General features: G+C 49.3%; 1 protein-coding gene across 1 annotated transcript in view; it reads right to left on the bottom strand.

Annotated features, from left to right (window-relative positions):
• The window catches only part of YME1L1 (YME1 like 1 ATPase), a 406,402-nt gene that overhangs the window by 129,946 nt on the left and 250,714 nt on the right, over positions 1-25,742 (bottom strand). The window contains exons 16-17 of the mRNA XM_085631755.1: positions 6,909-7,035; positions 6,727-6,800 (exon numbers count right to left, since the gene is read on the bottom strand). Of these exons, the coding sequence (XP_085487881.1) occupies positions 6,727-6,800; positions 6,909-7,035 (201 nt within the window). The remainder of the gene's footprint in view (positions 1-6,726; positions 6,801-6,908; positions 7,036-25,742) is intronic.

Here is a 25,742-nt window from a genome sequence, read left to right as displayed (position 1 = left end):
TTATGACCATAGAAACCTAAGCAAGATAGTCCCCCCATATCAGAATGGGGATGACATCCACAAGTGGATGACTGCTTTGGAGAGGGCCTGCAAAGTACAGCAGGTTCCCCAGAGTCAGTGGGCAGCTATCTTGTGGCTCTCCTTTTCTGACAAAGGTAGAGACAAGCTCCTCACAGTCAGTGATGAGGATGCAAACAATTACAAAGTCCTGAAGAGTGCTCTGATAGATGGGTTTGGCTTAACCACTGAGCAGTATAGGTTGTTGTTCAGAGACACCCAGAAGACACAGACACAGGACTGGTCTGATTTTGTGGATTGTGCCACTAAGGCTTTGGAAGGTTGGTTAAATGGCAGCAAGGTGCAGGACTATACAGGATTGTACAACTTGATTATGAGGGAGCAGATCCTTAGTAATTGTCAGAACCAGCTTCTCCATCAACACCTGGTAGACTCAGATTTGACCTCTCCCCAAGAATTGGGAAAGAGGGCAGATAAATGGGTCAGGACCAGGATTAGGCCTAAAAATCAGGGTGGTGACCAAAAGAAAGATACCACCAAGCCTCAAGAGAAGGGTGGGGATAAAGCAAAAGAGAAATCTTCCTCAGGGCCCCAAAACTCCACACAGGGTGGTGGGTCCCAAGCTCCCTCCTCTACCACAGTTAAAAAGCCTTACTGCCATGTGTGTAAAACACCTGGGCATTGGAAAACTGACAGCAGTTGCCCAAGGGCTAAAAACAAAACTGTTGCTCCAACTACTCCTGTCACACCACCTATTACTGTCAGCAGTAATCCCCCAGGTGGTGGGAGTGCCCCCAAAAATTTGGTTGGGTTTTCTTGGGGAACACAGGGGGACTCTGGCTTAGCCAATTCCCCTACAGCAGCTACTCTTGTCTGTGATGGTGGCATGGGGTTTGCCAACTTCACTGCCTGTCCCAACACTTTGGGTAGGTACAGACAGGAACCCTACATCAATGGTAGAAAAGCTGAGGCCTACAGAGACACTGGAGCTAGCATCACTATGGTGGCCCATAGGCTAGTTCCCTCTGAGCAGCTTTTGCCTGGTTTCTCATACCAGGTAACTAACATTGATGGCAAACAGAACAGTCATCCCATGGCAGAGGTATGTCTCAGCTGGGGAGGGGTCACTGGCCCTAAAAGGGTGGCAGTGTCTCCAACCTTGCCTGTGGACTGCTTACTGGGGAATGACTTAGAACTCTCAGCTTGGGCTGAAGTTGAACAAGACACCCATTCTAAAATGGTAGGCCTTTCACAAAAGGGTAGTGGGGTTGTGTCAGCCACAACCCCTGTCCAAGTAGATTTCCTCCCTGAAAAGGTTGGAAGGGCAGTGGTAGCCACAGCCCAGGCAAAGACAGACTTCCCTGTAGAGACTGGCAGAGCTGTGACAGTCACAGCTCAAACCCAAACTGAGTGCCTCCCTGAAAAGGTTGGCAAGGCTGTAATGGTCTCAGCCTATACTCAGACTGACATAGGTGTAGTGAAGCCTGAAACTATGGATCACTCCACACAAACAGAGAGTAGTGGGGAGGAAGAAAAGTCTCCCTCTCCCCAGACATTAGGAAAAGGTCAGCCTCCTCAGGGATCTGACCTCACCCCTTGTGAAGGAACTGCCCCAGAGGTAGCCAGGCCTGGCCTGGCAGAGCCTCTGATGTCAGTGGCCCCTTCCAAGGTGGGACCCAGTCTGGTGCAGGTAGCCTGCCTCTCTCTACCCTGCCTCAGTCAGCCCAGGGCTGCAGAGGTCAGGGAGGCCAGTGGACCCCAAGAGGGCCCCTGTCCACAAGAACCCCCCCATCAAAAGAATGAGGATTGCCTGGCTAGTAGCCCTAGCCAGGTGATGGGTAAAAACATTCCTGAGGGATCCCCTTCACAGGTAGTTAGGGACCTCCCCCAGAGGGATTCTGTTGGGCACAGGCAAACATGGGACCTTAGGGCCCCAAACCTGACCTGTCCCTCCAGTAAGCCCACAAAAGGGACCCAGCCTCCAGCTTTAGGTAGCCAGAGGCTGACCCTGAGAGCACAGTGCAACTCAGTTAGAGAAAGAAAGGCATCCATGGTGGAGGATGATTGGAGGAAGCGGAGGCCTCACTTTGAGGACACTCACTTCAGTACTCCATCTCAACACCAGCCTTTTACTTTGCAAAGACACACCAAAGGTAGAGATTCCCTATGGTGGAGACCCTATGATATCTTTAGGATGAGGGATTGCTTAGTGGACCATGAGACAGGGGGTAACCATGCCAGTGCTGGTTCTTCCTTATATGGCCACTTAGGCAATAGAGGCTTACCTTGTCAAGGCCAGCCTTATCTCCTTTCGTTTGGGGGGGGGGGGGTTGTGTAGGAAGGTGGATATCTGACTATGGTTACCCCCAACTTTTTGCCTAGTGTCTAGCTGGTTTTTCGACTTAGTTGGCCTGAGATCCTGCCATTCAGGGTCTCAGGCTGTCTGCTCTCTCTGTAAAATGGACTCCATGTACCCTAGGTACATACACAATTGGTAAGGATCACCTTATTGGACCCTGTACAGTGTACCCTAGGTACCCAGGGCATAGGTGTACCCTAGGCCTCCCAGGGGCTGCAGCATGTATTATGCCACCCCTGGTCTGGCCTTCCAATCAGACACAACTGGCTGATCACTCAGCTGGGGCAAGGTCGTGTAATCACCCCTTGCTTAGGTATAGTATGCCTATATCTACCCTTATATATAGACACATGTGTACCTATCAGTCACTCCTATGGCAGGCCTTAACAATCCTGGAGGCAGAGTGCTTGGTAACATGTGAGATGGTGCTCTAGCATGAGCTGAGCCTGTCTGCAGCTTTCGGAACCAAGTCCTTATAGCTGTTCTATGATATAGCCTACCATATACTCTTAAAGTGCCTTATAATCTTAAACGGTTATGGTAACTATGGTTTGGCTTTATCAAAACATGTCGTGTAAGGTGGCTAACACTTTGGAATAATACCCCCATACCATTTCTGGTGATGAGGATATTATCCCTCCCTTCTAGAGGGAGAGACATGTTAAAATCCTACTTTGCTGTTTATCTCTAACCAAAGCCTCAGCATCACAAAATGGATGCTGCTGCCACAGACACAAGTCTGACCTCCTGCTGCTGGGAGTGATCCCAGCCAGGGAGGCCTGGACAATAGGTTTCCTGCTTGGGGAGGTGCTAGCACCTCCCCAGACAGCCTTTAGTGTATTGGGGCAGGGTGGGCTGAAAGGAATGAGACATGCCTGGGGCACACAAGGTGTTCCTTGCATAGTCCAGTTCAAACCGGCGCTGGGGCACTCCAGCCCCAGCTCTGGCGCGAAACTGGACAAAGGGAAGTGGGTGTAACCACCCCCTCCCAGGTCCCACCCATAAGGCGTGACCTAGAAGGTATCCCAGCCCCCCAGATTAGTATAAGAGTGGGAGTTGGGCCTCAAGACTTTAGATTATCCTGAACCTGAAAAACTGAACAGAAACTCTGGACCTTCGACATTCGACGAAAGAAGAAGACTGAAGAATCTCCCTTGTAGCCAAGGAGTGGCTACCCTGTGCAAACAGGCACCATCAAGAGACTACCCTTTGCTTTGCGACCGTTCTACGAGGAACCGACTGCAGAGCCCGACCAGAGCCTTGACTTCCAGACTTCTCCGACCCTCATCCACATCTGCAGCAGAGCTGAGATCCGTGGAGGCGACGAGTGACCGGCTACCTGGAAAAAGTGGCTAGTAACTTACAGCGCAGCTTCTGAGGTACCCTCGAAGTTGTGCACCGGGGATTGAGAAGCCCCAACCCCAAGCACCATCTGCACCGAAGATCAGCCCCCCACACTCCACGAGTCCTGCGTGGGGCCCTTCAGCATTTTCCTGCTTGCCGCGTCTGTCCGGTTGCTTGCCCGCTGGCTAGTGGCCTCTGTGACGACGCACCCTGAAATCTTCTGCGCTGGTTTGGCTCCTCCAGACTGGCTCCCGCTTCTCTGCAAAGAAGAAGCACCCCAGACCTTCCTGGTCTGCACCAGAAGCAAGTCCTTCGTTCTTCGTGGGTTCCGCTTGCCAAGGCTTGGTGAGTCCTAGTCCAACTTCGACGCCGCCGACAGCAAGAGCCTTCGTGGGACAGCTCGCCTCCTGGTCCTGGTCGTCCTCGACGCTTCCTGGTCCTCCTGGCTGCAGCGACAAGCTTCACCTTCACCTGCAATCTTCACGACATCGCCTGGTTCCTTCCTGGTTCCACGTGGTCACTGGCTAGTGACCTTGACTCTGTCCCTTCTGCTTGCAGGTTTCTTCTCTTCTTGATCCCAGCCTTGGGATCCACCGGACACTCTTCACTGACTGCCTGTCAGCATCTTTCTTCAGGCATCCATAGGAGTCGACGACGAAAACGACGCATCTTCACCCCTATGCACCCACAGCCTGTGGGCTAGGTAACTTGGGTACTCCGGTGCTCATCAGGATAGTGACTATCCTAGTGTCTAGTTTTCAAGTCTCAACTTCCTAGCTACTCCGGAAGTGTCCTAAATCTACCGTTTTCTAAACTGTACTATTGCTATTGACTTTTACGCATTACGCGTGAGTGTTTCCACTCTGCACACGAATCCCGTGGGCCTCCCACTTCCTAACTAACGCTAGTGTAGTGTAGCCCCAGCGATTCCCTAGGCCTAGGCCTATTCTATTTCCGTGACAGTGGTTCTTATACCACTTACTTAGTATATGGTTTGCGTGGCCCCTAGGGCCTAACTGTATTACTTACCTGTGTGACTTAATGTATGCATAAATAAGACTGTGTTGTACTTACCTCTAATCTCATAAAGAGTGATGAGGGTTTGCTTAGAATAAATACACTTTATTTTATATATATATATCTGTTGTGGTGTCCTTTCATTTGGTATTCAAGGGATTATATATGGTATCACAGCTGGCTTCACATGCCATTCAGAGTTTAGCCTAAGACTGCTCTTGTCCATGCTACCACTAGGATAGCTGGTCTATAAGGTTGACTTTACAACCAATCACCATAAGGGTATTTGGACTGATATAAGGTGTACACTAGAACTAGTGACATCATACATCAGGCCAACTTCTCACAGATGGGTATTATTTAAACCCTAGAAGATTGAAAGTCTCTCTTGTGAGGCATACTTTCTTTAAATAATGATTTTAAAAATGAAAATGTTACATGTTTAAACATGAGTTCAAGATTCCACATATCAAATGTTATACTATTCATGGATAGCGAAGAAAATCCAATGATGAAAATAACCGATGCTGGAAGGGTATGCCCAGACGTGGGTCCCTTGCTCACTTTGCCACTGTATTCAAGCTAGCCTGGCTGATGAGGGATGTTACCCCCGAAACTGGTCCCAGGGTGCTCATTTCCGGTCAAGGGAAGACCTGGCTTGGCAGATCGGGCTGGACTATTCCAATGATGAACAGAGTCAAGACTGATTTACATATGGCTGGGTATGAACTGGGGTGGTGAAGTGAACAAAAGAACAATGATGGATTCAACCCAGATCTAATAGTGACTGAGGATGTGTCTGAAAAGTTTCAGCGCCCGCTTTATCATCTTATTGTGTTTGAATAACCCGTACCCGCCTACACAGTTGCATAGTGTATGAAACGTTTTTTATAAGCCCATGGTGACAAATAAATTAACTCCTGACAAATGGTATGCTCACCTAGAGAATTGAACAGGGTTTGAAACATTTTCCCCAAATAACAGTACAGATTGAAGGTTGGCAGCACACCACCAGCATAAAGAAGTGGAGGACACTAGGATTAAATTAACTTTGGTGTCAAAAATGAGGACAGCCTCACCCCGACTCCATATTATTTATTGCCTAGAACTACTGAACAGATGACTGATAGTAGAGAAACAGCTAGAACCAAAACTTGGCTTAGCTCTCTTGATTAAAGCAGCTAAACCAAGTGCCATTCAGAGATATATCAAAATGGTTTGTATATCAAAATGGTTTGTAGTGTATGCCACTAGGTAACATGTGTAGAGTAGAGCCACAGCATGTCTTTCACAGGAAATTATTGGGAATAGAAAATGTGAAATGGGGTTAACATGTTTTAAGTTCCATGGCTAAATAGATTTATAAACTGCATGTGTCTGAGTGATCCTTTTAACTTAAAATATTGGTCTGAATGGGGCATTTTCAAGCTTGTGTCATTAAAGGCTGAGCTTTCACGGGTCAGTGTAATCTATTGCCTTCAATGACATCCCATTTTAGTGGGTCATTTTAAAATGGGTGACAAAATAAAATTGCCCTTTGCCTGGCTTACTCTCATCATCTACAATGGCCAAGCAGTAATGGTCTATTGTTATATGATGCATGTTAAGATGGAACAATTCATAAAATATGCCCAATTTTTTTTTATTTGATTTTATGATGTTCTCTAGATAACCACATACCTTCAATCTTTGTTTTCCAGCATTAACAACTTATTTAAGCATGCGTCAAAGCACTTGACTTTAGAACATTTCATTGAATGCAACAAAGCCCTTCACAAAATGGTGATGTGGTACAAATTAGGAAACAATCAACAAATGTGAGAAGGTATACAATAAAATGATACATATATATATTACGGTCATTGAAAAGGCAAAGGATCTGGAAGAAGATCGGTTAAGGTGGAGAGGAGAAATGGGAGAGGAAGTGGATGGATGAGAAAGAAGGGAAGTCAAAAAAGAAAAAAAAGAATGTAAATACATGGTCTTACCTTCTCACTCATTCCAAATTTGGTCACCATCATTCTAGCAATTTTAGTAGCACTGTCAAAGTCACTAGAAGCACCTAGGAATTAAACATTGATAGAAATTAAAACAAAGTTGCATGTAACGATTCTGAAAAACTAAGTTAAATCAAGGAAGAATAATAGACAATAAAACAGATGAACCAAACCTGTGGTGATGTTTTCACTTCCAAATATAATTTCTTCAGCTACTCTCCCACCCATGCTCACATCCATCTGTGCCAACAACTGTGCTCTGGTTTCACTCCACCTGTCATTTTCAGGAAGTAGGGAGACCTAGAAAAATGAAACATAAGTCTATTGGCCTTTACCAAATCAAAATTTTAAGTGAGCTCCTGTATGGAAATCTCCCACTGGATATGGATCCACTACAACTTTCCATAAGGAGGATGTAATCAACATATGCAATCATTTTAAAACTACATCCACTGTGATTGTGGATGAATATGCACACACCTACTCATGCATTTCCATCACATGTCATTGCCAAGTATAAGGAGAGGCGTGCAAAAATAAGATTAAATGTAAGCTTTTTTTTGTCAAGCTTATGGACATGGACGACGTTTTATGAAAACATGTGCCCTAGTTCTTCACCCTCAGTATCAATACCAATGGGATGTAATATTTTGCCTTGAATGAGGAAATAATGTAACCACATAATGTAAGACCACCATGTTCTGTGGTCATGCACGAGCATTTTAAGTTGTGCCTCAATTTTAGATGTGAACACAGTAAATAACAAATTAACATAGGTGAACCTGCTGTCTTAATAATCTCTATTCCTTTATGCAACAGATCAGAACTGCCTATGCCTTCTTAACCCCAAGAGTTAATAATAAGAGTACTTTTCATCAGCTATACCCTCAAAGAGCCAATGGACAGTTAGCAACCAAAGGCAGAATACACACATGAAAGAAGAGGCTGCAAAAGAGGGAGATGGCCTCCTTTGTACACTGTGTCACTGATGAGGTGTTATAACTTGATGCATCTATTGAAATGGTGAATAATTTGAAAAGGGCCACAAATGTAAGGGTGTGAGTAGTCCCAGGTCATGGCTCGCCTAATTTGCTCCATGTTTGGAAGGAAAACGTTGTATGAATGTTGCTGAATTTATAAAACGGTAATGTTCAAGAGGTTGTTAGAACCAACTTTCACTTATAGACTTGAAACTAAAAGCCCTCAAAGAACTGAATTTGGGTACTATAGAAGAAAGCAAGTTACTTATCTGTAACTACAGTTATCCAGTATTGGTATCTTTCATACATTCACAGGCCTGAATCATTCCCTGTCGCCGAGGCGGGAGTCCAACGGTAAATTACAAAAGTAGTGCCATAAGTAAATAACAGTAGTAGTCTAAAAGAAAAAAGCCCAAGGCCTAATTCTTAGAATCCTATCTACATCATTATAGTAAAAAGAACCAAAAGTTCGCTCCAACCAATCAGCTACCAGCACACTCTCAGTAGAGTCAGTTCTCCTCAGATTTTCTTAACACAAGTGGAAAGTAAGATTCCCCAATCATAAAGAACTGACTCACCGGGGAGGAGGGTGGGTGCATGTGAATCTATGAAATATACCAATACTGGATAACTGTAGAATCTGATAGAGACTACTAGCCGCAGATTCCTTCACGTAGAATTATCCCCAGGCGTGAGACTGGATCCGGAAACTTTTTGCCACAGCATTCCTGCGTGCCAGGGGGCGTGGCGACACAACGCGACTTCGCCTAGGCATAGTCCGCGTACGTGACGTCAGCGAGGTCACATAAGCCCCACCCTGGCGCGCCTACATCAGTTTTTTCCCTTTTCCGCGTGCAACGCGGATCCGGTCTTGCTACGGGCCTTTTTCAGGCCCTTTTTTCTTCATCATTGTCCTTCTCTTGGTTGAACAGTGTGCGAATGCCTTTGGGCTTCAAAGCTTGCACGTCGTGTGGGCGTCTTATGTCGGCAACGGACCCTCATCGCATTTGTATGTGGTGTTTGGTGGAGGATCACGGCACCATGGATTGTGAGGCGTGTCAACAGGTGAAGCCGAAGTCGTGGCGGGAGCGTCGCATGAAACTTCCCTTGGTGCATCTCTCCAGGTCGACCTCCTCCCCTCGATCAGGCTCGGCAGACGGCTTCAGATACGGCCGTGGTCGTCATCATCGCCCTTCCCTGATGTCGCAAGAGCGTCGCTCACCAGTGGGCAAGTGTCGCAGTTTGTCCCCGGGGGCCAGGTTTCGGCCTGCCGGGGGCATGGACTCTCCGCGGGTGATGCGGCCCCGCGTGTCGTCCTACCCACCGTTTCACGCTGATGGAGCGTCGAGAGTCCAGATGGAGACATACGGGGTGGATTTGCAGGCCTTGCTGGCGTCTCCTCCTCCTTCTTCCCCTCCTGGGGCGTCAGCAGTTCCCGTACCTTGCGCGGGGCCATCCGCGGCGCCGCCGGTGGCTCCGGCACAGACTGGGTGGGATCCAGGCTAGGAGGATGTGGTGCTGTTGGGGTGCGGCTCCTCTGGGGTCCCTCCTTCACACCACGGTGTCTCTGCCTTGCCGCAAACTCCCGCGGGAGTCCCTGCGGAGTCGTGTGAGGTCGCCGGGGCTCGGGTCGCATCCCCGAGCCCCTCTCGGTCCCTTGACAAGGTGTCTAAGGCCGAAGTGACGCCGCTACGGCGCCAGCAGCTGCTGGACCGGGCGGTCCCACAGGGGTCGGTGGACTCTCCTCGTCCTGCTCTGGGTCGAGGCTGGGCGCGAACCCCCTCGCCCTTCTTCGGGACTTTCTCGTCCCTCCACGCAACCGGTTGCCTCGGAGGGCGAGTCGGAGGTTGGGTCGGCCCTGGCGGCGCGGCATGGCTCGCCGGACCACCTCTGTCGTATACTGGGCCGAGGCTGGCGGAGGGCTTTGTGTCACTCCCCTGGTTCTTCTCGTCCCTCCATGCAGGTGGCTGCCTCGGATGAGGTCGAGTCGGCGCCAATCCGACGCCACCCCCTGTCCGCTGCGACTCCGGACCCGCTCCGGTCCCCAGCGCAGAGTGACTTCGAGGAGCCCTATCCAGAGTCTCCTTCGGTGCAGGCTGGCGTTACCTCTCTGCCTCAGGGGGCGGACTCTACGGCTCCTGACAGGCGTCAAGGTGTGGATTAGTCTTCGGACGCTCCCTCTTCTCCGGAGGCTGCCTGCATATTGGTGTCGTCCTCCCAGGAGACTGGCCGCCGAGTGGTGTCTTTTTCACCTGCGTCGAAGGGTGGCTTCCCGCTGTTTGAGGCTGCGGTGTTCCCCGGAGGAGCGGCAGGTCCCCCATTCCTCGGCTCCTCCTACCATCCAGGTCTGGCCCCTGCCCGTTCCGCGTGGCTTGGGGGACGGCCGCCTTAGTCTGCAGCCGTCGCCCACGGAGGAGCTGCTTTCTCCGCCGCGGTGCCCGACAGAGGCGGTTGCGACCTTTGCTCGTGCGGTGTCCACGGCAGTGGATATTCTGTGCATGGGTGACCAGATTGCTCATTTTCCGACGGATCATCTCTTGGAGGTTCTCCACCAGGGCTCTGGTGGGAGGGAGATCTTGCTTCCCTTTGAGGGTTTGCTCCTTTTGTCCCAGACGGGGGCTTGGGGGCATCCTGCCTCAGGGGATCCGGTGCCTCAGCACCTTATACACCGGCACCCTCCGGCGCCGCGTGACCCTGCTCGTCTTTCCCTCCACCCCTCTGCTGCCAGTCCTCTTTTGCAGACTGTCTTTCCCTCCCTGCCGCCGCTGTTGACTCCGCCCGCCCGGGAGGCCCGCCGGCTGGACTCTTGGGGGCGCAACACCTTGTGTGTCCTGGCTAGGGCCTCCTCTTGTCTGTGGGACTCGGTTGAGTCTTTGGGGTCCGCAGCTTCTCAGGAGACTGTTCAGGTGGACTTACGGAGTCATGCGTTGGATGGCTGGGGGCTAGCGTCGTTTATCCTTCACTTCGCTCTGGACATCTTGGAGGTTCTGGGCTGGGCCATGGCTTCCTCAGTCGCTCTCCGTTGCCATGCTTGGCTTTGGGACGGCGTCTTCCACGAAAATATTCGGGAACGGCTCATTGATCTACCGTTTGATGGTAGCCTGTTCCATGCCCCAGCTGACTCCGTCATCCAAAGGTTCCTGGCGGGGCTCTGTCCTCCTCCCCCTTATACTCCTCCTCCTCCTCCTCCTCAGTGATTAAGGAGTTGAGCTGGTTCTGGTCATTCTTCGGACGGTCGCTCTTGCGGTGGAGTGTGCTTTCTGGCCATTGAGTTCTCCTTGTGGAGACTTTGGCAATGTTGGCTGCTGGACGGCCCTTGTTCGCTGTCTGTGTGTTTCTTGCTAGAACTGTTACTCAGACTTGGCCCAGAGATTAGGCCTTCTGTTTTTCTTTGGGCTGATTGTCAAGCCGTTCTCTCCCCTTGGTTCTCTGGAGGATCGGGTTATGGTGTTCCTGTGCCCTGCTACTCGGGCTGCTCCAGGTTTCTAGGGGGGGGGGGTTACCTTCAATCTCTGCACTCCCTCCCTTCCTCTTGCTACTGGGGGTCCCTGCCCCTCTGCCGTCCTCTGTCTGCTACAGGTGTCCTGCCTTTACATATGTTCCCTGTTTCCGGGGGGTGGGGGGGGGGGGGGGGGGGGGAAGGGCAGTTGCATGCTGCTCGAGGCTCTGCTCCGTTCTTAATTCCGCCCCTGCCTTTGGAGGCGGCAGTGTTGCACCGCTCCTTATGGTGTCGTTTGTGTCAATTCTTTGTTTCCACTCTTTCGCACACTGTTCCCCTGTTCCGACAGTTTGCCTGGTGGCTCCGCGTTGCGGCACGGAAAAGTTCTCCGAAGAAAACGGACGTAGGCTCGCCGGGCTGGGGCTTATGTGACCTCGATGACATCACGTACGCGGACGACGCCTAGGCGGAGTCGCCCCGCCCCCTGGCGTGCAGGAATGCTGTGGCAAAAGTTTCCGGATCTAGTCTCACACCTGGGGATAATTCTACGTGAAGGAATCTGCTGCTAGAATCGTCTCTACCAGATACATCGTTACCAAAGGTAAGTAACTCGTACTACAGGTAAGTAGGAATATGCTACTTACCAGTATGCATCTGTTCTTAGCATGTAGAGCTGCAGAGCCACACACTTAGGATAGTAGATCGCCATCTGGTGTTGGGCTCGGATGCTTGCAGGTTGTTGTTGTCTTCGGAAGAAGTCTTTGGTCACGAGATAGGTGACTCCTCCCTTGGACTACAGTGCGCATGGGCATCCACTCCATCCTCAGATTTTTTTTCGCCATGATGGGAAATTATGGAGTTTGTAAAAATAAAGAAAGGATGTCCATGTGTAAAGTCTAAGTAAGACGATGCTGGAACAGATACAGGTCCCGGGGAGGTGGGTGGGTGTGTGTGGCTCTGCATGCCAAGAACAGATGCATACTGGTAAGTAGCATATTCCGTTCGAGGCATATGAGCTGCAGACCACACACTTAGGATAGACTATATAGCAGTGTCTCCCCTAGCGGTGGTCACCTGTATCAGTTGCAGCAGTTTGGAATAAAGTTTTAAGGACAGCCTGACCCACAGAAGCTTGTTGTTTCGCTTGCACGTCAAAACAGTAGTGTTTAGTGAAGGTGTGTGTTGTAGAACATGTGGCTGCCTTACAAATAGCTTCTAAGGGAAGGTTTCCTAAGAATGCCATGGAAGCCCCTATTTTGCGTGTGGAATGCGCTCTAGGGGGAACTGTTAGAGTGCGTTTAGCCTTGTGGTAGCATATTTGGATACATTTAACTATCCACCTGGCTATCCCGGATTTGGAAATGGGGTTGCCTTTATGTGGTGGAGAGAAAGCAACAAACAATTGTTTGTTTTTGAGGAAATATTTGGTTCTATCAATGTGATAAAGCAGGGCACTTTTAACGTCTAAGGTATGAAGAGCTCTTTCAGCTACCGAGTACGGATTTGGGAATAACACTAGTAGCTCGACTGATTGGTTAAGATGGAACAGAGAAATGACTTTTGGTAGGAATTTAGGATTTGTTCTAAGAACCACTTTGTTACGGTGTACCTGTAGGAATGATTCTTGTATGGTTAAAGCCTGGATCTCACTTACCCTTCTAAGGGATGTGATGGCAATAAGGAACGCTACTTTCCATGTGAGGAACTGTAGTTCGCATTTATGCAGAGGTTCAAATGGGGGACCCATGAGCCTTGTGAGAACAATATTTAGATTCCACACCGGAGAGGGTGGTAATCTGGGAGGAATAATCCTTTTAAGACCTTCCATGAAGGCTTTGATCGCTGGTACTCTAAATAATGACAAGTGTTGTCGATTTTGTAAGTAGGCTGCTAATGCTGCTAGGTGGAGACGTATGGATGAGTACGCTAAATTACATCTTTGCAAGTGTAGTAAGTAGCAAATGATGTTCTGGATGGATGCGTCCAGTGGGCGTATGTCATTGTTAGTGCAGTAAATGGCAAATCTTTTCCATTTTGCAGCGTAGCAGGCTCTAGTAGTAGGCCGTCTGGCCTCTTTTATAATATTCATGCAGTCTGGTGGTAGGTTGAGGTAACCGAACTCTAGGACTTCAGGAGCCAGATCGCTAGGTTCAGTTGATGTGGATCTGGGTGTCTGATTTCTCCATGGTTCTGGGTTAATAAGGACGGGGAGAGGCGCAGTTTTTGGTGTGGAACTAGAGAGAGTTCCAGCAGTGTTGTGAACCAGGGTTGACGTGCCCATGTGGGAGCTATTAGTATCAGCTTGAGAGACTGTTGCCTGAGTTTGCGTACCACGAATGGAATGAGTGGGAGAGGCGGAAAAGCGTACGCAAATCTGCCTGACCAGTTCATCCATATCGCACTGCCCTTCGACTGTGGGTGGGGAAACCTGGCGGCGTTGGTTGGGCATTTTGCGTTTTTGTGTGTGGCGAACCGGTCTATGTCTGGTTGGCCCCATTTTTGGAAGAATGGGAGTAGGACTTGTGGGTGTAATTCCCATTCGTGGACCTGTTGGGTTTGTCGACTCAACAGGTCGGCAATCTGATTGTGAACTCCTGGAAGGTGTTCTGCTAGCAGGTATATGTTCTGGGGAATGGCCCATCTCCAAATGTTCTGTGCGAGCTGGGACAGCTGGAGAGAATGTGTGCCTCCTTGTTTTTGTATGTAATACATGGCTGTCATGTTGTCCGTCTGGATGAGGACAGTTTTGTTCTGGAGATGTAATTGGAATGATTTTAGTGCTAGGAATATTGCCAGTAGTTCCAGGTAATTGATATGGAGCACTTTCTGTTGAGTGGTCCATGTGCCCTGAGTGGTGTGTGTTAGGAGATGGGCTCCTCATCCTGTGAGAGATGCGTCGGTTGTCAGCACTATTCGTGGAAGAGGCTCTAAGAATGGCCGCCCTTTGGACAGGTTTATAGTGTTCCACCATTTTAGTGAGCGATGTGAGCGGCTGTCCACCAACACCAGATCTGCCAGTTGTCCGTGAGCATGGTTCCACTGACGTGCCAGACATTCTTGCAAGGGATGCATTTGAAGTCTTGCATAAGGCACAATGAAGATGCATGACGCCATCATGCCTATGAGTTGCATGAACACCCTTGCTGGAAGAGAGTGTTGGGTTTGAAATTTTGCGATCAGAGTTTGTATTTTGGCTATCCTGGCTGGGCTGGGATATGCTAGTGCTTTGGAGGTATTTATGGTGGCTCCCAGATATTGATGTACGTGGGAGGGTTGGAGATGAGATTTGGGATAGTTTATTGTGAATCCCAAGTTGTGTAAGATTTGAATAGTTTGGTAAGTGTGTAGGATGCATTTCTTGAGTGAATTGGCTTTTATGAGCCAATCCTCTAGATATGGGAAGACATGAATTTGTTGTCTCCTGAGATGCGCTGCTACTACTGCTAGGCATTTGGTGAATACTCTAGGCGCAGTTGCTACCCCGAATGGAAGGACTGTAAACTGATAGTGTTGTCCGTCCACCACAAATCTTAGATACTTCCTGTGAGCAGGATGCATGGGGATGTGAAAATAGGCGTCCTTGAGGTCTAATGTGGCAAGGAAATCGCCTGGTTGTAGAAGTGGGAGTACTTGTTGAAGAGTGATCATATGGAAATGATCTGAGTTTATGTACTGATTTAGGAGTCTGAGGTCCAGTATTGGTCTTAGCGTCTCGTCCTTTTTGGGGATTAGGAAGTACAGTGAGTATACCCCTGTACCCTGATGTTGTAAGGGAACTGGTTCTATTGCGTGTTTTTGAAGCAATGAGAGAACTTCTTGTTTGAGGAGCGTAAGATGGTCTGGTGACATATAGCGTTGCTTGGGTGGAATGTGTGTGTGTGTGTGTGGGGGGGGGGGGGTAGTGGTGAGTTCCAGGCAGTAACCATACTGGATAATTTGTCTTACCCACTTGTCTGTTGTGATGGAGTTCCAGACAGTTAGGAACTGTTTGAGTCTTCCCCCGACTGGAGAGGAATGGTCTGGGGGGAGTGGAGGAAAGTCACTGTTTTGTGACGGGAGAGGTACGAGTGTTGGTACTGCCTCGACCTCGTCCCTTGCCCTAGAGGCAGTGTCTGCGGCATCAAGTGCACATTTAATTGAGGCATTTGAGATAAGTTTTCCCTCTTGTATAAGGTCATTTGCCTGGGCCTTGTATTGGTCTGGTAGGTGTTGTATAAGATCTTCTAACTGATCATAGTGAGCCCTATCGTAGCGTGCTAATAGGGCTTGGGTATTGGCGATACGCCAATGATTAGCAGCTTGTGCTGCTACTCTTTTGCCCGAGGCCTCTAATAATTTGGATTCCTTGTCGGGGGGTGGTGTATCTCCCGTAGTTTGGGAGTTGGCGCGTTTCCTTGCGTTGGAAACGACCAAAGAATCCAGAGGGAGCTGTCCTTTGATGTAACAAGGATCTTCTGGGGCAGGTCTATATTTTTTCTCAATTCTTGGGTGGAGGACCCTGGCCCGTACGGGGTCTTTAAATACTTCTGTGGCGTGTTTTATGACCCCTTTAATCATGGGTAAAATTTGAACCGACTTCTGAGACTGTTCAAAAGTGTCTAAGAGGAAGTCTTCCTCGGGTGCAACGGAGTGCATGGTGACGCCATGATAAAGTGCTGCTCTGTGTACTAGTTGTCCAAACCCCAGGTGGTCATCTGGAGGTGATGGTTTGGAGGGATATGGTGTAGGGTCAGGCATATCTGGTAGAGGGTATGCCCAGTCGTCCAATGGTACGGTATCTGGATTTGTGAACGGATCATTAAGATCACCCCTCCCCCTAGGTCATCATCATCATCCTGTGTGGGTGGTGTATGTGATGGAGATGGTAGAGGTAATGGTGGTGTAGGCAGAGGGGGTGGGATAGGAGGTCGTACAGGAGAGGAAGGAGGAATTGGTGATGTTGCCGAGTCCTTCTTCTTTATAGGAACTTTGGCAGGTGTTGTGTCCAGTTTCCGTTTCCTACAAGGTACAGCAGTGACATGTCCAGTTTTTGGATTAATATAGATCCTTTTTTGTGTTGGATCTGGGTGGAAAAGTTCTTGGTCTTCAGGAACAGACTTTGGCGCCGATTTTTTTGGTTCCGATCGAGGTTTTGGGTGATCGGTAGAGTCTTTGGCTTTAGGAGGTGTATTATAGTCCTTAGCCGGTGGTTTCGGTGCCGATGAAGGTTTCGGTGCCGAAGTTGAGTCTTTGAGCTTGGGAGCTTTCGGTGCCGGTTTGTCTATGGGCCTCGATGTTTTCGGTGCTGAAGGCGCTGGAGCCGGTTTCGGTGCCAAGAGGTCTTGTGTCTTTGGTGTCGAAGGTGCCAGTGGCACAATGATATGTGGTTTGCTCGGGCCCGAGCCACCGGATGGCTTGTGTTTCATCGGAGCCGAGCCTGAAGGCGGGGCTTCCGAAGGGTGTTTTCGGTCTCGACTGGGGCCAGCTGGCGAAGTCTTGACCAATGCCTTTGGTTTTGGAGGGGTTGGGGTAGGGGCAGTGGTACTCACGCGTTGCCTCGGAGTAATGGGGTCGTCTGAGTCGTCTGCTTCTGAGATAATTTGAAGTTCCTCGGAATCTTCTTCCGGGACATCGGGACCCTCATCTTAGATGTTTTCTGGTTCCGGGGCTGGTCTGTGTGCCATGATATGGCGTCGAGCTCTTCGATCCCGAATGGTCTTTTTGGATCGAAATGCGGCGCAGGCTGGACAGCTGGAGTCGTCGTGTTCCGGCGACAGGCACAGGTTGCAGACCTTATGATGGTCAGTGTGTGGGAATTTTGCTCCACACTGGGGGCATTTTTTGAACGGCGTCCTTTCCATGAGCCGTAGGCCTCACGGCGCGGATAGGTCCTATCGCCCGCATCGACGCCCGGAACCGGTCCGATGAATTCGATGTCGAGTGAAGGTGCCTCGATGTAGTTTTGTAAAAGTTTTTAGCTTCGAAAGCTTGTTTTTTGAAGTTTTCTACCAGAGTGGAAAAGTTACATCCAAAACCAATGGCGGAAAAAACAATCTGAGAATGGAGTGGATGCCCATGCGGACTGTAGTCCAAGGGAGGAGTCACCTATCTCGTGACCAAAGACTTCTTCCGAAGACAACAACAACCGGCAAGCATCCGAGCCCAACACCAGATGGCGATCTACTATCCTAAGTGTGTGGTCTGCAGCTCATATGCCTCGAACACTTGTTTTCTTATCCAGTATTGAGGTATCTTTCATAGATTCACATGCCTGAATCAGAGTAGCAAGCTGTAAGCCAAATGTATTGTCGTTGCGGATGATGGGAGACAGTGTTCATAAACTCCCAAATTCCATCCACAATGGCTGAGAAATGTTAAAATAAACAAGCCTTTAAGAAATCAAATCCATATTAAAAGACATTATCGAAATAAAGCATGAATACATCAATATCAACATACAGATATATCTATATATTCAGATCTTTAAACATATAGACATGTAAGTTACATGAAACATGGTAACATAGAAAAAAGGAAGTACCACCTGAATCTGACCTCAATAAAAGAGATGGCGTAAGACCGCCTGTCTAACAGCTGCATCATCTTGTTGTGCAGAAGACAGTAATGCTTCGTGAACGTGTGGGCATTTTTCCATGTCGCAGCACGACATATTTTCTAGAGTCACTCCAGCAAACAATGCTGTAGAAGCTGCCACAGTTCTCGTAGAATTAGCTTTGGCTTTCCTCTGTAAAGGTTTGTTGGCCTGGTCATGACAAAAATGAATTGTAGAAGCCAGCCATCTGGCTATTGTTGCTAACCCTTCTTGCATAAGTAAGAGCCAGGAGAATGGCAACCTTCCACATGAGGAATTTGAGATCAGCTTTGAGGATCGGCTCAAATGGTCACTTCATTCATTGCGCCAGCACGGTATTGAGTTCCCACTCTGGAGGGGGTGCTCGCACTGGAGGGAAAGCTCGGAAAAGCCCTTTCATAAATTGTTTGACAAGTGACGATGAACAGGGAGAAGGAAGCTTGGCGCATCTTCTGAATCTGGAAAGAGCAGCAAGATGGACCTTGACCGATACAAAGGTAAGCCCAGACTTGGCTAGAGAAAGCAAATAAGGAAGAATTTGTTCCGCAGGAGCTTGAACTGGGTGAATATTATTCGCCTCGCACCAACAGTAAAATCGCTTTTATTTTAAGCAATAGGTTTTGATTGTGCTCTGGGCACGAGATTTGGCCAGAATCTCACAACAGTCCTGAGAGATGTTAAGGTCTAAGAAATCAGGAGCCATGCGTGCAAGTGCAGGGACTGTGGGTCCGGATGAACTACTTGGCCTCTGTCCCTAGACAACCTCGTGGGCATCAGAATAAGGCAAATAGGTTTGACAGTAGAAGAAGTTCCTGGAACCAATACGGTCTTGGCCAACGGGGAGCAACTAGAATCAGACTGCAACCCTCCAGCTCCATCTTGCTGAGAACCTTTGGGATCAAAGGTATCGGGGGGGGGGGGGGGGGGGGGGAGCGTATGCACAAATCCCGGACCATCGCATGGACAGGGCATAACCCCATGAGCCCTGTTGAGGCATCCTGCTGGCATAGTATCGGCATTTCTTCTTCTCCCTCGTTGCAAATAGATCCAGTGCTAGTTTGCCACAAGCTCGGAAAATTCTGTTCACCTGCTTCTCTTCCAGTTCACACTCATGAAAGTCTGATTGAGATCTGCTCAGTGTGTCTGCCAGAGTATTGTGGAGATCCCTGACGTGTTCTGCTCTCAGAGTTATTTTGTGGAAAGTGACCCACTCGCACAATTCCTGAGCTTCCTGCAAGAGCGTAGCTGACTTTGTTACTCCTTGTTGTAAGAAAGTGGCTCTGTACTGTTCCCGAATAGGTACAGTGTGCACAGAGTCCACAGTCCCCTGAGGTTTGGCAAAGGCTAAAGTTAGATATAACCTTACTCTCTAAAGTGGTAGCTTGGTCGAGCAGTAAGGAAGTATCAGAGGACAGTGTAAAGCATTTGTTGTACACACTCAGTCAGCAAATAGTCTCACAAACTCAAGAACTGAACTCTAGGCCAATGGTTTTGTATCAAAATATATAGCTCTTTTTTTTTTTTTAAACCAACAATAGGTATCAAAATATACTTTCTCAGAATGAGATGCTTTAGATAAATACTTTCAATAGGCAATAGACTTTTGAATGCACTAGATACAGTTGTTGCAACAGGCAACACAATTTCAAACACAATTATACATTGAGCTCAGTGGGAATTTTAAGTTAAATGCAATTGATTACTTTTTGGATTACTTTTCTTACCACAGGACAGGATCCTAGATTCAGTCCTGGGACACCTCCTGTAAACAGTTGAGTAAAAACGTTTTGATTACAGTTGTGATTTTTAAGGAATATTTTTGTATTTTAAAAGTTGACACTTAGAAACTTTTTCACATAGAATCACCAATGTTATCCTATGGGAGGAAATTCACATAGCAGGTAAGTAGGGTTATCGTTACGTTTTCTAACTCAGTGTTGGATCCTGGATACAGCACTGGTGCATCTCCTGTAAACAATGCGTTTGTTATACAGGCGATTTTTAACAAATATTTGTAAGTTTGCAAAATCGACACTTCAAAGCATTGCTGGTGAAAACCAGGCAATGTTATCCTATGGAGGAAAATCAAGTTATTGCTAAGTACCGTTGTAATTACTTTTCAGTGTCAGTGCTGGGAACCAAGATCCAGCACTGGGATCTCTCCTGGAAGCAGTTGAGTAAATTTGTTTTCGTTATTCGGCTGATTTTAGATGAAGATTTTAAAGTTGCAAAACTCGACACTTTGAAGAATTTCCAAGTGAAACCAGTCAATGTTACTCAATGGAAGAAAAGTGCGTTATCGGCTTTTGGGTAAGTACTCGACTGGCAGAGTTAAGGTACTGGGCATAGACTCAGGGGTCTCCCAGGGTCAGGTAGGTACAGTTGTTACACCCTCAGCGTCACAGGGGCAGCCGGGTGCAGTGGGAGTTAGGCCCTATGGGAAGCGGCGGGCCTTTGGATGGTGGCTGCTGGCTAGCAGGCCACGCAGCTGTGGGAGCTGGGCTCCTGGTCACTTGCTCAGGGCAAATGGGGAAGTAGATTAGGACAGAAGCTGCACTCCCAGGGGCACTCGGGCGGCTGGGTGCAGGGCGCTTTTGAGCCATCGGGCGCTCAATGGATTTCAATGGAGAAGCTCGAGGATGAACAAAGGCTGCAAGCTCGGGGACGAAGATTCTTCAGGTGCGACCACCACTTCGAGAGGTAAGTTGTGTAGTTTCAGGATAGGTAGGCACCCAAGAGTTGGGCGCAGGGTGCAGGGGTGTCTTGGCGTCGGGAAATCTTAACCTCTGCTGGTCGCGGTTGGAGGGGGTCCCTGGTTTTGAGGAGTGTCGAGGTGGGTCCTTGGGTGCTAGATTCAGGGTCACAGTCGCTGGGGGGACGTCCTCGTGGTCTTCGTTCACTCAGGCACAGACCAGGCTTGGCGGGTGCAGAGTGTGCTGGAGTCGCAGTTCCTGGCTGATGCCAGGGGCTTGTTACTTGCTTTTAGCAGTACCACTGCTCGTGGGAGTCCCAGTTAGAGTCACAAGGCAGTCAGGTCCTCCGGGGTTTTTGAGGTTGCTGACCACTGGAGACGCCGGGGTTTAGCAGGAGCAGGTTTGAGGGTCAACAGGCCGGTAGGGCTGGAGCCAAATCGGTTGGTGTCTTCCTCTCGTTAGCAGCTGCACGGCAGGTCTTCTTGTTTCTTGATCTTCTTGCTTGTTTCGGAATCTGGATCGGAGGAAGGAAGGGTCAGGGTGCCCCTAAAAACTAAATTTAGGGGCGTTACAGGTAGGTAAAGGGCAGGGACCAATGGGTCCCTTCCCTGGGGTGGGTACACCTCCTATCCTGCTACTCTCCTGTGGGAGGGGGGCAGTAGCCTAGTCCTGATTGGGCAGGGATTCCCATCTTCAAGATGGTGAGAGCCCGGAGATGTGCTTCACCTCGCCTCCCCCACCTGAGGGGTGGGGTTGGCAGAGGCTGGCACACCCCCTTTCCTTTCTTGGGGTTTCCGGGCAGTCTTCCCGCCAGAGTGGAGGTCAGAACCGGTATGGGGAAGTTGCTGAGTACAGCAAGTGGCCTGGAGAAGCTCACAAAGGCAGCATGCCTTCGAAGATTCCCCTGCCCATCCTGGGGGAGGAGACCTAGCACCTCGCCCAGGATGTGAATTGTTGCAGGCCCAGGAGAGCGAATGGCTCCCTAACCAGGGGTCCAGCAACATGTCTGCTGTGTGGCAGCCTAGGCAGCCCCTCAGACAAGACGTGGATTGTAGGTTAGGTTCAGGGGGGCATCTCTAAGATGCCCTCTGTCGTGCATTGTACATTAAATCCCACACTGGCATCAGTGCGGGTTTAATGTGCTTAGAAGTTTGATAACAAACTTCTCAGTCTTCAGTGTTGCCATCATGGTGCTGTGGAGTTCGTGTTGATGACCTCCCAGCACCATATACTCTTAATGGCAGCACTTCACTTACAGTGCCCAGGAATGGACCTGGGTACTGTAGGGGCACAGGGCTCATGCACCTGTACCCACACCACTGGCATAGGGCACCCAGCTAGAGGGGTGACTGAGTTATGCCAGGGCAGTGTGTGTTGTGGGCATGGCACACAGAGATGTGTGCCATGTCAACTCTGTTTTGTTCTGCACCCAGACACTCAGCCTGCAAGGACAGTGTGTGTATGTCAGGGTACAGGGCCTCTAAGGGTGGCACAATAAGTGCTGCAGCCCTTAGGGACCTTCTCTGGTCACAAGGCCCTGGGTACCTAGGGTACCATTTACCAGGGGCTGACATGTGGCCAGAGATGCCAATTGGGTTTAGGCTTCAATACAGTTTTAGGGAAGGAACATAGGCCCTGGGTACCTGATTGGCAGGAGCCTAGGGCACACACAGTCAAAGTACATCAGCAATTCAGCAAAAAGTGGAGGTATACCATGCAAGAAAGATGGCACTTTCTCACACTTGTTTGTTGATGTAATACATGCTGGTCGTATTGTCGATACGGACCAGCACTGAGGAACCTGCATTTCTCGGGAGGAATGCTTGCAGAGACAGAAAGATGGCGCGGAGCTCAAGTCTGTTGATATGCTGTTTGTGTACTTGAGACCATTTGCCTTGATTTTGCAAATCTTGCAGATGACCTCCCCATCCCTCCATGGAGGCATCGGTTGTTAAAACAAAGTCTGGAATGGTTGGTAGAATTGTGAGACCTTGGGCCAAATTCGTTGTCTGAGTCCACCAATGCAGAGCATCGATTATGCACGACGTGACCCTGATGGAATCGTCGAACGAGCCCTCGGCTTGTTGCCATTGAAGATGTAATTCCTCCTGAAGAGGTCTCATTTTGAGCCTTGCCAAGGATATGAGATTTATCGCAGAGGAGCACATCCCTAGAAGTGAAGCAAACATCCGGACAGAAACTGACCTTGAGATTGAAATTGCTACATTTTGGAGACGCATTTGACGATCTTGTGACAAGAATGCTGTGCACTGGACCGTGTCTAGCATTGCCCCGAGAATTGGAATGCCTTGTAGTGGAGGCAACTGTGATTTGCTCTCGTTGAGTCAGCCCCAGAGAAGAGATGGAGACATGCTTTTGTGGCATCCTTGGTCGCTTGTTCCAATGGACCTTTGATCAGCCAATCGTCGAGATAAGGGAACACCTGTATTGCTCGAGATCTCAATGTCGCTGCCACTGGTGCCAAGCTCGTCGTGAAGATTCTTGGTGCCGATTTCAGCCCAAACGGGAGCACCTTGAACTGATAGTGGGCACCAGCCACTGTGAAGCGAAGGTATTTTCGATGTTTGGGGTGGATAGGGATGTGGAAATACGCACCTTCCATATCCAGAGAAGCCATAAACTCTCCTTCGTTTAGACAGTTCAAGATTTTGGAAAGCGTGACCATCCGGAAACTGAGTTTTGAGGAATTTGTTGAGCTTGCGGAGATCCAGAATCGGTCTCCATCCCCTGGCTTCTTCTTGAAGAAGAAGAAACGAGAATAGAAACCGGTTCCTCTTTGAGATGATGGAACCTTCTCTATTGCATTCTTGAGGAGCATCGTTAAGGCTTCTTTGAACAATAAGTGAAGACAAGGGGGACCCCTGGGCTGGGTAGTAGGTGGCTGTTTGATGAATTCCAGGGTGTGGCCGTTGGTTCCTAGGTCTAAAACCCATCAGTCTGAGGTAATTTCCATCCACTTGTGAACAAAAGCTGAAATTTTCACGCCCACGGGGAGGGAAGGTATTATGGTTAGTGCCCTTCATAGATCATGGTTTCCTATTGGAAACTCAACCTTGATTCTGTGATCGTTTTCGACCACCCTGACGGGAGAAACTAGTCGCAGAGGATTGGCGGTATGATGAATGGCCATAAGGCTGTCTATACGGCTATTGATATTGCCTATTTGGTTGGTTTTGGTATCCTCCTCTTGAAGCAAAACCACGTCCTCTTGCACCTCTGAAAGATCCGTACCTGTATTGAAGGGCACTTAACAATCTAGCGGTATCCATATCAGTCTTGATAGCAAGGAGGGCCTCATCAATGTGTTTTCCAAATAAAGACTCTCCATCATATGCCAAGTCTAAATTTTCGTTTGCACTTCAGGCCTGAAAGTTGCGGCTTTAAGCCATCCCTGGGGTCTAAGCACTGCAGCACCGGCAAGCTGACGAAAGTTGGTGTTTGTAATGTCCAGAGCGCAATCTATGATTTCAGATGCTGCTCGTTCTCCTTCCAACAGAATCTTCCTTGCTTCTTGCATAAGGTCTTCAGGAATGAGGTAAAGAAGTTCCGCCATATCTGACCACATTTTATGGTCTAGCCTCCGTCCATCCTTATAAGGCGGTGTGGTTATAGGCGTCGCAGGATTTTTGGATCTTTGTTGGGCGGCTTGAGAAATTACTGAATCTGGTCGTGGATGACCAATCGTACAAGTTACTTACCTTCTGTAACGATGTATCTGGTAGAGACAATTCTAGCCACAGATTCCTTAACATAGAATTATCCCCAGGCGTGAGATTGGGTCTGGAAAATCTTTGCCACAGCATCTCTGCACGCCGGGGGCGGTACCACGCGACCCCGCCCTGATGTCGTCTGCGGACGTGACGTCAGCGAGGTCACATAAATCCCATCCCGGCGCGCTGACGTCAGTTTTCTTCTGAGAACTTTTCCGCGCCACAACGCAGAGCCATCACAAACAAACCATCACAAACAAAACTGTGAGAGTATGGGAACAGTGTGCGAAAAAAATCAGTTAAACAAAATGGGAAGAAGCCAATGGTGAGGAACCGCACCATTAGGGACAGTGCCAAGCTCTGCGTTACTGAAAGTCATGGAAAGGAAGGAGCAGAGCACCGCTCTGAGAAGCAACCCTGCAAAGCGAAGGCGATATCCCCCCTGGAGACAGAAAAACATGTGAAAAATGTCTGGGCAGACGGCAGAAAGTCTGCAACCACAATCTATAACAGTGAAGGGCAACAAGTCCAAAACAGATGAGGAACGACAATTCACCCCAAGGTAACACCAGCAAGAAGCGTCGTATCCCCTGGAAAAAGCTACGGGCTGAGGCACAGCCAAGAGACCCCAACCCAGAGGAGTCAGAACCCCAAGCAACGAAAAAAGGAAGAAGATTGTGAGTAGGCCCCTCACTGGAAGAACCAGAGTGCAGGGATGCAACAGTACATATGAACCTACCGGCCAATTACCAGAAGGGAAGGAGAGGAACAAATAAGAGAACCAAGCATCCCACCAGGGAGGATGAGAAAGAGAGCACCCACAGAAGACAAATGCCACCCAGAGGAAGGCGAGTGCAGAAGACCAAGCTGAAGGGTCCTCGCAGAACGGGGAGGAAGGGCGGGCCATGAAGGAATCTGCGGCTAGAATCGTGTCTACCAGATACATCGTTACCAAAGGTAAGTAACTTGTACATCTGAGAGAGACTACTAGCCGCAGATTCCTTAACGTAGAATAGATACACTAGCCATACCCAGAGGGGAGGAGGGGTGCAAAAGAACCGCACCAGCTTGGAAGAACAAAAGGCCCCAACAGGGGATGTGTCATGGGGACAGGAAGAAGGGAAGGCCAGGATACCACAGGTCTACCCGAGGAGCAAAGGGCATCCGCCAGAAAACCCGGAGGGACAGACAGCGCCCAGCGAGTATCAAAGGAAGAAAAGAACCACCCTCAAATCAAAGGAGAAGAGGAGGAACGGAGGCAGAGCCCGCCCCAGGAGAACACCCACAGCGAAGAGGACAGCTGAACGGGTGTCCGTCCCGAGGCAGGGAACAAGGCAGGAACGGTTCCACAACCGATAAGCGCAGACGTGAGAAGAAAGACAGATGCGCAAAGCTTTCGCAAGGCAAGGGACAGGAGCACACGCCGGGGCCCTCGGAGGTGGACCAGAACTACCAGGCGTGCACAGCAGACAGCTGGCAAATACTATGAAGTAGCGTGCCCAGAACAAGCCGAGCGCAAGACGAAGACAGAGGCAAGGGAACCACAGAACAAGCCCAATAGAAGGACCGTCCCAGTAGCACCACCCGGCCCAT

This window comes from Triturus cristatus, chromosome 10, assembly GCF_964204655.1.
Source record: "Triturus cristatus chromosome 10, aTriCri1.1, whole genome shotgun sequence".
Taxonomy (NCBI): domain Eukaryota; kingdom Metazoa; phylum Chordata; class Amphibia; order Caudata; family Salamandridae; genus Triturus; species Triturus cristatus.
The sequence above is the reverse complement of the archived record's forward strand: the minus strand, read 5'-3'. Positions and strand labels throughout refer to the sequence as shown.